This window comes from Solenopsis invicta, chromosome 4 (genome assembly GCF_016802725.1).
Source record: "Solenopsis invicta isolate M01_SB chromosome 4, UNIL_Sinv_3.0, whole genome shotgun sequence".
NCBI lineage: Eukaryota > Metazoa > Arthropoda > Insecta > Hymenoptera > Formicidae > Solenopsis > Solenopsis invicta.
The window spans coordinates 13,110,229-13,122,657 of NC_052667.1; the positions used below are offsets into that span (position 1 = coordinate 13,110,229).

The window sequence follows — 12,429 nt, forward strand, 5'->3', positions numbered from 1 at the left end:
AAATAAATATTGACAACAAAAAAGTTTCATATATGGGTGATTTATATTTTATTACTTATATTATGTATAAGCCACGTTTGTTGCGTGTACGCAAACAACACGGCAACTGAGTAGATTTAAATCGGTTTGCAGCCGCGTTTTATCTATGTGACACAAGAGAAAAAAAGAAAGAAAACAATCAAAGCTAGTCTTGCCAAATATTACTATCAAATTAATAGTTGTTAGTATCAATTAGAGACGATTGGTTCGTACTTTTAGATCCAGCCAATCACCTTTGATTGTTACTTACGCTATTGTTACAGCGCCGTGAGCGCGTTCTTATCGTATGGTATGTACATCCACGGTTATCAATTCTGTCCCTCGGAAAATTTTCCAAATTGAGAAGTCACTATCTGTCTACATACTTGCAGTTCATGATTAACGTAGAAATTATTAATTAAATGCCGCTGGAACATTAATAATACAATAATTTAATAATAGTTTGATAGTTTTTAAAACTTTATTTTTAATTTATCTTCTTTTTCATCACGAAAAATTATTAATCTTCAAAACTCAAGTTTGCGAATTAATCTCCAAAAATTTATCACATTTGATAGAAAAGTTACATCGCCTTTATGTCAAATGCGGTCGCAAGCGGCCGTCGCGACTGTAAACTCGTTACGTTAAACATGAACTGTAAGTGTGTAGAAAGATAGTGACTTCTCAGTTTGGAAAATTTTCCGAGGGACAGAATCGATGACCGTGGATGTACACCCAAGGACTTTGATTCTGTCCATGGGGAAATTTTCTAAACTGAGAAGTCGCTATCTTTTTACATACTTACAGTTCATGATTAATGTAACAACCAATAAGCTCTAGTCGTTTCATTAATCATGTACTGCGAGTATGTAGAAAGTAGTGACTTCTCAGTTTGGAAAATTTCCCCATAGACAGAATCAAAGTCCTTGGGTGTACAAGACAATAATTCGTTTTTTCTGGGGACCAATTTTCAAGTTCATACGAATAACTTTCGCATACAAAAATAGCAATTTTGTACACAATCAGCTAATCACAGTCAAAAAACTATTATTTTCGTATGCAACAGTTATTCATGTGTACTTAGATTAAGGCTCTAGTAACCCAATTAAATGTAGCTGCAGTAAAAAAAAACAGTATTTGAAATCTAGTTGAAATCGAGCTAAAATCAAGCCAAAATCGAGTCAAAATCGATCATTTTTTTAGTCAATAATTCATCGAAAAGTGTGACATAATCGAATCGAAATCGATGAGTATTTCGATTAGTTTTCGATCACTATTTTCAATGTCGAATCGATATCAATTCGATGAGTCATTTCTGGCTGGGTAGAGGTTTCCTCTAACTAATAAATTAAGTTTTAGTATCATATTTTAAATAAATATTTGTCATTAATAAATATGTATATACTGACAAATTGTCGTTTTTAGAAAGCAAATTTGTTTGTATAAAATTTTGCATAATAATCTATACTTCAAAATCACTATCGGGGGTTTCGCTGATTACAAATCTGTCAAAAATTCAAAATTCAAAATAGCAGACACAATATGGCAAATAAAATTATCAAAATTGATTAAATTTGCTTGAAATTTACTATTTAGGGATTATCGAGGTCGCTAATTACGAAATTGATGTCAAAAATTCAAAATAATAAATGCAATATGGCGGACAAAACTATCAAAATCAATTGGATTCGCTTAAAACTTGTTATTTAGGTGTTTCCGAGGTCTCTGATTATGACTTCGATGTCAAAAATACAAAATTCAAAATGCCAGAAGTAATGGCGGACCAATATGGCAAACATCATTTTCAATGTTTTAAGCAAATTTGGTTGATTTTGAAAATTCCGTCTGCCATATTCGATCCATTTTTAATTTTGTATTATGGACTTGAATTCCTAAACAGCAACCTCCAAAACTCTCAAGTAACAAGTTTCAAGCAAATTTAGTTAATTTTGAAAATTCTGTCTACCATATTAGATCCACTATTTTGAATTTTCTATTTTTCACATCAAATTCGTACTTAGAAACCTTAAAAACTGCCAATTAACAAGTTTCACAAAATTATATTCATTAAAAAAAGTATCATAAAAGGTTAATTAGATAATTCTTAAGAGTATTTTTCGTTACATGAATTAATCCGATTAGAGATACCCGTTCTTCCCATTTTTAGAAGTCTCCCTTCGATAAACATCATTTTAGGAATTTTCCAAAAGATGATAATGCGTCATGGCATAGCCATATAAATATGGCCTCAGTAACTGCAAGACGATTGACATGTCTCATCAGATCTCTTGTCAGATATCATTAAATTTTATCTTTTATAACAATAATATACACAAGATATACTGCATACGTCTTATTAATGTTTCCATACAATTCCGAAAATTTTCAAAGATGTCTCAGAAATATTTCAACTGTAAAAATAAAACATTTTATAAAAGTTACAATACATGTCTGCAACATTTCTGCGATGTCTCTGGGATAGCAAAATATCTGTGATTCTTATACTTAAAAAATTACTGGATTCCTCCAAAAAAAAAAAATCTGACATTTTTCTGAAATATTATAAAACAGTTATTGAAATGACTGGATGTGTATTTTTAAAATATTGCTAATCATAATCCTCTGAATATAATAAATTTATTATTAGGTTAATAATAAATTTCTTTTCTGAAAACTTTCTGCAACAATCGGTGCTACATGAATCTTCTTACATTACTATTTCTACTTTATTTTTCTTAATCTTAACAAAAAAATGCTTCTAAGGTTTCGCCGTAAAACTAAAATTTAACCACCAGTACAAATAATCACTCAACTGGTTCTGATAAAAATAAAGTTAAATTAAAAAATAAATAAATGTTTCATATAAAGAAAACGTGTGATCTTCTTGCTTGTCTAACAAATAAAAGAGAATCTCTATAGCACTCATCAATTGTTATTTTTACGTGGTCTTAATTTTTTTCAAAATTTAAAAAATTGGTTATCTTCTATGGAAGACAGTGAAGAGATATCAAAAGATATGATTTTGATTTCATTATTTAAATCCACTTATGTGCGCAAATTTATGCTGCGTCACTAACAGTAATAAGACAATAATAAGAGAGTAATAAGATAAAAAATAATATTCAAAAGTATATTTTTTTAAATTTTGAAACATAAAATACATATCCCAGAAATTGTTCGTTCAAACTTAAAATACCTTCATTACCATAATTTTAATAAGTGTTATTAAATATTTATTATATTATATATTGTTGCAACATTATGTTGCAATATTTCAGAAAAATATTTTTTCGTTGCTGCAACATTTTTCCAAGTTTTTGCAATGTTACAATAAAATGTCTGCAATATTTTTGCAATCTTTTTATACTACTTATTGTTAGACATGCAGTTACCTGTAATCTCGATGAGCATGGCAAACAAAGTTTCTTGCAAGGAAAAACATAAATCTTCGGGAGTAAACTCTTTTGTTTCAAACCAATCAGAAAGATGTTCCTCTATATAGCTTAAAATACCAGAGAATGATACATCCATCCCTTTCACTACATATGGTAACGATGCCAATTTCTCACCTCTTTTCGCATTAAACAAATTTAAAATCCATTATATAAGATCCATTAAACATAAATTAAAGATTACTATTTATCAAGTTAAACTAGTATTTTTTTAAATAGCTTATAAAATTAATTGGGTTAAGTTATATAAACAAAAAACACAATTATAAGATACGTTATTCATGTAGTTAAATTAAAACTTATTTTTTACAAAAGCATTATTTATATTAAATTTCAATGTCGTAACTTTTTAAAATTAGTTTGCTCTATAAATAACAAAACAATTATAATATGATTGATCAAATAAATTTAATATTTTACTTGTAAATTAAGTTCATACGAAATAATATTGTGTTTTATATGAAAATGTATTTTTTCTTTTATATATAAACTTTTAATTTAAAAAAATTAATAACTAAAATATATGTATTTTAAAAGTGACTAGTCAAAGTTAAAAATTAACTCATTTAAAATTAGCTAACAAGAATTCGTTAAATGAGAAACGCAAATCGTACATTTAATAAAAATATAGGAGAAGAACCCCCAGAGTACGGGAAAAAGAGGTAAGATGACGCAGTGGATAGGATGACGAATCGTTCATTTTTCCAAATTAATAATAAGTGACAAATAGATATTTAATTCATTAGAGACTTTAGATGATGATATGAGATTGTTTAAATTTATCCATAATTTCAATTTGTACACAAGAGTGGACAATTGATATTAAAAAAAAATGTGTTTTGGAGCTATATGTAATTTTTTGGCGTTTGTTTATAAGGAATGACATAATTATAGTAAAGATTTTTACTTCTTCTATAAAATCACAACATTATATGGCTAAATACATATATGTAATATAACGTATTCATATTTTTCATTTTCTCATATTAGAACATTTATATTTAATAAATCAATAAGTAGAAAAAATGACGAAAGTCGTGTGTGAGCAAGATGGTGCATTATGTAATAAGTCGAAAAATAAACGAAAATCGACTTATAATGTAATTTTTGAGTTTTGTCTTACATATAATAGTTAAAATAAGTATATAATAAGCATGTTTCTTTGTGATATGACTTGATTCTATGTAATAAAAACCTATCAACTACTGTTGCACACAATCACTGTTCTGTTGTAATGTATTATACTTCACTATCCGATTATGCCTGTAAATACGGATTCGAGAAACTCTTAAATAAACATATTTTGTTTTCTTTATCGAATAGGCAGTGTAATTCTCTCGGACTCCGATCGTGCTCTGAAATCCCATCAAGCTACGCCAGTGTACGATAAAACAGGGTTATTACATCTTAAGTATTAACCTTTGACTATTTAAAATTAAAAAGGTTTTTCATATACAATGGGCGGTAAAAAGATTGCAACATTTTTTTATAAGTTTCGGAATGGAGACTGATCACCAAACAATTGGTTTTCACTTATGAATCTACTCATTTACATTTATCCGCTTTATAAGCAAGGCTAACAATAAGATCCGAAACTAATAAAAAAAGTATTGTAACTTTTTTGCCGCCCACTGTACACCCAAGGACTTTGATTCTGTCCATGAGGAAATTTTCCAAACTGAGAAGTCGCTATCTTTCTACATACTTACACTTCATGATTAACCAATAAGCTCTAGTCGTTTCATTAATCATGAATTGCGAGTATGTAGAAAGTAGTGACTTCTCAGTTTAGAAAATTTCTCCATGAACAGAATCAAAGTCCTTGGGTGTACGTATAAAAAAAGTTATTTATGCAACAACAAATTTTGCCGCTTTTGCATCCAAATCGGATACATATGAAAAAAAAAGTAAAAAACGTTTCCGGTCAAACAATTTTTTCATTAGAATTTTTTCAAGTTTTTTAGAGCACAAAAATCTTTTCAAAAACACTATGAGGCACCAATGATTTGGTTGGACTAAGAAGATAGTGAAAGAAATATTAGACTGCAGATAGTTAATGTTTAAAAGTGTATTAAACTTTTAACGGCTTAAACGTAAAATAAAATATTATTTTCTTTCTAAAAAAAAAGACATGTAATGTCGAATATTCGCATTTCTCGAAGTTTATTGTTGTCGTTTTTCCATGGTACTGATTAGTTATCTCTAACTTCGTGAGCGGCTGTCATCGCGAGTTAATAAATAATAACTTGTCGAAATATGTATAAGAATAGAAGATTCTTAATATATTAAAAACAAAAAATAAAAAATTAAATAACATGTGTGAAGCATACGTCTGTGATGTCTCGTTTATTAAAAAAAAAGTAACAAAATTTTAACTTAAACCAATAGCTTGGTAAGTATATAGATGTCATACCACTAACAATGGGAGGATGCGGTGACTCACCTTAGAATTTCAAGCCCAATTTTTTAAATTATTCTAGAGATGAGAAAAAAGTTTACGTCTTCCAGCGTTTGATCAAATAGACCTTAGTTTTGGAGTAATAAATTTGTGAAAATTGACCATATCCAAAGTGCACCGCGGCGCGCCATATAAGCTTTCCCGGTAACTCTCCTTTCAACCAGTTGGTTCCATGAGTTAGGTGCTTGCTTCACAATTATAAGATCCGGGTTCGCTCCCGGAGGTAGGCAATAATTCTTTTTGCTCATATAGCGCGCCGCGGTGCACTTCAGATATGGTCAATTTTCACAAATTTATTACTCTGAAACTAAAATCTATTCGATCAAATGCCGGAAGACATAAACTTTTTTTTCATCTCTAGAATAATTAAAAAAATTGGGGTCGAAATCCCAGGGTGAGTCACCGCATCCTCCCCTTGTAAGCTTCAATCGCATTTGGTCTTACCGGCTTCATGGATACTAAAATCTTTTTTTATTATTATTAATATAATATTTTACGTGTGTGCTCATTGTTAAAGAAAAACTCTACAAACTATTAAAGTTTGGTTATGATTTACATTTCCCATCTGGTGAGTTCTTGTAAATTAAATTAAAAGTTAATTTTTAAAAAATTTAAAGACAAAGAGCTAAGAACCATATATTTAGATATTAGAGTATGTTCACATTATTGATAAAATATTAGAAGAGGGATAAGATGACATATATATATATATATATATATATATATATATATATATATATATGTTTATCTTCGATCCACAACTCTAAATAATGTTTCTTTGTTTTTTGGCAATAACTGTTAGTTTTCAATTTTAACCGTTGAGTCTGTGACCGTTGATTTTCAATGCTGACGGTTGAGCATGTGGCGAGGAATTCTTTTTAAATTAAAATTTCTTTAGAACATGTCCATTTCGTCATTTTGCGATAAAACAACACTCAAATAAAATTAAAAATGTACTCTTATGAATAAAGAAGGTTTATTATAATGGCGAATATCGTGCATAGGAAACGTAATGCATTCATACATTAGCTCTTCCGGTCTTAACAGCATTCTGACTATATATAACCTTTAATCGCAATATGCATATCAAAATATATATTACAATTTTAATCATTTTATTTTTGCACATTATATAAATATTTTTTGTTCCACGTTTTTCTTTAGCTATATTATAATATCAAAATAGTATGAGATTATATTATAGTATGAGATTATATTATAATAATGAGATTATATTATAATAAACTTTTTTTATTCATAAAAGTACATTTTTAATTTTATTTGAGTATTGTTTTATCGCAAAATGACGAAATTGACATGTTCTAAAAAAATTTTAATTTAAAAAGAATTCCTCGCCACATACTCAACCGTCAGCATTGAAAATCAACGGTCACAGACTCAACGGTTAAAATTGAAAACTAACAGTTATTGCCAGAAAACAAAGAAACATTATTTAGAGTCGTGGATCGAAGATAAACATATATATATGTATACTACTGTGTTCAAAAAGTAAGGTGAATTTTGTTATAAAATGAAAAATCTTTATTTATTCATCCGAATCAATTTCATCCCCTTCGAAGTATTCCCCCTCCGATACAATGCACTTATGCCAACGTTTTTTCCATTCCTCGAAGCAAGCCAAAAAGTCGTTTCCCGATATAGCCTTCAAAGCGCGCGACGATTCACGTTGAATCTCTTAAATAGATTCAAAACGGTGTCCCCAGAGCGGTCTTTTGAGTTTGGGAAATAGCCAAAAGTCACACGGAGCTAAGTCAGGTGAATAAGGCGGTTGCGGAACGATATGAGTGGAATTTTTAGCGAAAAACTCACGAAGAATCAATACCGTGTGAGACGGCGCATTATCGTGATGCAAAAACCAGGAGTTGTCTTTCCATAAATCCGGCCTCTTCTTGCGAATAGCTTCATGCAAACGACGCATAACACTCGAATAATATTCGTTGTTGACAGTTTGGCCCGGCGGAAGAAACTCATAATGCACAACACCACGATAGTCGAAGAAAACTGTCAACATAACTTTGATTTTTGAGCGACTTTGGCGCGATTTTTTTGGTCTTGCCTCGCCTTTCACTCGATTGGTCGGTTGTTTCCGGATCATAAGCATAGATCTGTAAGGGTTTTTCTTCGACTAGGAATGACCGACTCGATATGCGGGTTTACGACACACTTTATTAAATTGTACAACTCGTATAATTCGACTGACTCCCGTTTACACCTATCCGCACGGCGACGCGATGGAGAGTGACGAGCTCCGTCATCTCCCCGTATTGCTCCGGAAATCGGAACCGATCGGAGCGCTGCTTACATTGTTACGTTTCGCACGCTTTTACTTTTCGCATACCGATATTTGGCGCCATCGCACGGTTGCTCGCTATATGCTTACAGCTCGGGCATCCTGCATCTAACTTAGCCCTCGAAGTTTCCTGTCGTACTAAACACCTCCTCTGTATAGTAGGTACCCTTTTCGTTTTTTTTTTGTCTAGTCAGTCTTTAATCCACTTACAATTATTTTAATCTTATTCTATGTTTTATTCGCTTTATTAATCTTAATTCTAGGTTTACATTGTTATGTGTTAACTCTATTTCGCTTTATTAATCTTAATTCTAAGTTTACATTGTTACGTGTTAACCCTATTCGCTCGTCGGAGGGGTCTGTTTCACCCACGGTTTGATTCTATCCGACGAGAGGATAGTGTTAATTGGGCGGGACGTTAAGTTGAAACCCGGTATGTCTGTAATCACGAATCTGTTATTGCCTAGGGCTTTGTTGACGAGATACGGCCCCTTATATTTGGCTTTCAGTTTTGAGGACGTACCCGGTTTCACTCGTGTGTCTCTTATGTTATGAGAACATACTCGCCTTGTTTATAAATCGAAGACTTCTGTAATCGTTTGTCCCTGTAGAGCTTATTGTATTGCTTCAGCTTATCTGTAGCCTGGCGAGCTACCTTTATTGCTTTCGCGCGCTCGGATTCGATATCGGTATCGATGTTTGTTAGATTCTGCGTAAATTGAGCGAAAGCGGCGTCAGCGTGGTTTAATTGGTCTTGGGCAAAAACTAAGTTAGCGGGTGTTGATTCGATTCCAGAATGGTAAGTATTGTTTACAACGTATTGCAATTTCGACACGTGTTTTTTCCACTCTGACGGCTCGCTGAGCATCTTGGTTAGTGACGACTTAACGAATCGGTTCACCCTCTCTACCGCCCCGTTCGCCCATGGCGCGGCGACGGCGATTTTCCGGTGCTTTATTCTATTTTCTGACATAAACTCCGCGAATTCCTGTGAGGTAAAGGCTGTGCCCCTGTCCGATAAGAGTTCGGCGGGGTTTCCGAACATAGCAAAAACGTGTTTCATTATTTCTATCGTTTCTTTCGACGAAGTTGATTTCACGGGGTTTATCCATGTGAAGCGGGAGAGTGAATCGACATATCATTATCAACAGATGTCGGTATCCGTCGGGTGTCTCGGGTAGTGGACCGAAATGGTCCGCGTGCACCCTTTGCATGGTAGCCGTCGGGGTGGGGTAAACGCTTGTTTCGCCTTCAAATCTATTAGATGCGTCATTTGCCATGAGGCATGTTAGACAATTCTGAACGTAGTCGCGAATACGCTTTCTCATTGAAGGGAACCAATAGTTCTTAGTTATTCCATTCAAAGTTTTCTCCAGCCCGACGTGAGCTACTTCGTCGTGATGCGATCGTATGATCGACCCGATCATTGCTTCGGGTACCACAAATTTTAGATTCTCGTCCTGTTTTCGATACACCAACCCATCTATTAGCGCAAATTTAGGGTGGTCTTCGAATTCTAACGCCTCCGCTATTTCTTTTATTCTCCCATCGGATAATTGATAGAACTCCAATTCTCTTTCGAGAGGGAGCTCTCCCACGTATCCGACGCAGCGACTCAGTGCGTCGACGTGACGCATTTTTAATCCCGGGCGATGCGCGACACTAAAGGTATAATTTTGCAACGCGAGCGTCCACCGCGCTATACGGGGGTTCAAATTCGCTTTGTTTATTGCGTAGACTATAGCGTTACAATCGGTAATTATCGTGAAAAATATCCCGTACAAATACAGGTGAAACCTGTTTACGGCTCGAACCACCGCAAGCATTTCCAGCTCGTAGCTGTGATAATTACGTTCCGCTTTATTTGTCGTCTGACTGAAATATCCTATGGCTGCCCAAGTATTATTTCCTTGTCTTTGAAGTAGAATAGCTCCGAGACCGACGCCGCTAGCATCCGTATGGACTTGGGTCTCGGCTTCTCGATTATAGATCGCTAACACCGGTGATCTAATCAGCTCAGTTTTTATGCCTTCGAATGCGTCACGGTACCGCTCGTCAAATTTAAAGTCGACGTCTTTTCTTAGCAGGTTTTGCAACGGTTCGGCTTTTATCGCGAAATTTTTTATAAATTTACGAAAATAGCTGGCTAGTCCTAAAAATCTCTGTACTTCGTGTGCGTTCGCCGGTTGCTTGTACGCTTTTATCGCCTCGGTGTGCCTAGGGCTGAGCGTGACCCCTCGTGCGGAAATGATGTATCCTAAGAATTCGATCTTTTTCTTGAGAAACTGCGATTTTTTATAGTTTATTTCGAAATTATATTCTTTCAATTTCCGGCTTTTCCCCGGTTTCACACGACGCAGAGTTCTTATTTCCGACACGACACTCGGGATAATGGGGTTTATCCCACTTCTGAAAACTGTAAGGGTATTTTCTTCGAGTATGAATGACCGACTCGATATGCGGGTTTACGACACACTTTATTAAATTGTACAACTCGTATAATTCGACTGACTCCCGTTTACACCTGTCCGCACGGCGACGCGATGGAGAGTGACGAGCTCCGTCATCTCCCCGTATTGCTCCGGAAATCGGAGCCGATCGGAGCGCTGCTTACATTGTTACGTTTCGCACGCTTTTCCTTTTCGCATACCGATATTTGGCGCCATCGCACGGTTGCTCGCTATATGCTTACAGATCCAAGTCTCATCTCCCGTAATAATGCGTTTGTAGACGTCCTGATAATCAGAAATCATCTCTTCACAAACTTTAACGCGACGCTCTTTTTCGAGGAAATTGAGTGTTTTTGGCACCAAACGAGATTTGACTTTTCTAAGGCCCAAATGATCCTTCAAAATTGTTTGAACTGATCCAATTGAAATGCCAACCATATCGACAAGGTCTCAATCGACGATTTTCGAGCACCAATTCCTTGATTTTCTTTACGTGTTGCTCCTCAGTTGACGTTGATGGTCGTCCGGAGCGTTCCAAGTCATCAACCAAAATTTCATTCCGCAAATAAAATTTAATGGCACTTCTTTGCTCAGCAAAATCAGACATTGTAAAAATCGTCAAAATCACTTTTAGTCGTTTAAAAAACACAAGCGTAACTATATGACTAATGATGACATTCACATGAAATTTGGCACAGATGTCACTAACAGTAGTACCAACATAAAAATAAAACAGTTTGCTCGAATCGATTAACGCGGGAAGTTTAAATTAAAAATTCACTTTACTTTTTGAACACAGTAGTACGTTCTATAGCAAATATATACAGGAGAAACAGAAACTCAAGATATAAAAAATAATAGACACGTTTCAAACTTTACGTTGGTCCAGTGGTCAAACCAAACATATATATATAAAGCGCGAGAAAGAGAATTCGCTCTCTCGCCAAGTATCAGTCTAACAGTAAAGACGCGTAACTTGTAACTCGGGCGCTTATTTGAAAATACTTATTAAATACCGACTTAAACCGTTCGATCTCTCAAATTATTTTCTCATCAACTCACACATCCTACAATATAGCCCTATAAAAATCTAGTTTATTTAACAACTTCTAATTTTTACTGATAATAAACAAGATTTAGATCACTCTGAAAAAAATAGATCGTTATTTTTATATTATCACAGAAATTAGCAAAAATCGACAAACTTTAAAGTCGTTACCTTGTTTTTATTTTTCTTTATATGGACCGTCTTCGAAATTAATATAAATTATTAATATATAAAAAAATTTAAATTATGGTGTATCTCAATAACGCAACTGCTTACTTCGTTGGCTCATAGGTACGGTGACCATCCGTCCTTTATTTCAGAGGACAGTCCTTTATTTCAAGTAACTGTCCTTTAGATTTATTTATTTCTTGAAAACTTAATTTTGTCCTCTTTTTTTAAATTGTATCTTTTATATTACAATTTTGTCCTTTATTTACAAAATTACAGTCTTAATTTGAACATAGTTTCTCTCAGGAAAAGTGAAGTTAATTCTGATACATTGAAGTACTATTAGCACTTTTACGAATTTATTCGATTACTTCAACTAGAGGTTGTTGAAAGAAAAAAATGTTTCAAAAATTATAAAATTTTATTTATATTTTCCTGACTCAAACGCTCCTACTAAGGGAATGTTATCAATAACAAATAATATTTGGAGTAAAGAAAAAACTCAACTTGAAATTGACATTCTT

General features: G+C 33.5%; 1 protein-coding gene across 1 annotated transcript in view; it reads right to left on the reverse strand.

Moving 5' to 3' along the window:
- Positions 1 to 12,429, reverse strand: part of LOC105206260 (probable tRNA N6-adenosine threonylcarbamoyltransferase) — a 46,244-nt gene that overhangs the window by 10,646 nt on the left and 23,169 nt on the right. The window contains exon 3 of the mRNA XM_039447777.1: positions 3,411 to 3,589. Coding sequence (XP_039303711.1) covers positions 3,411 to 3,589 — 179 coding nt within the window. The remainder of the gene's footprint in view (positions 1 to 3,410; positions 3,590 to 12,429) is intronic.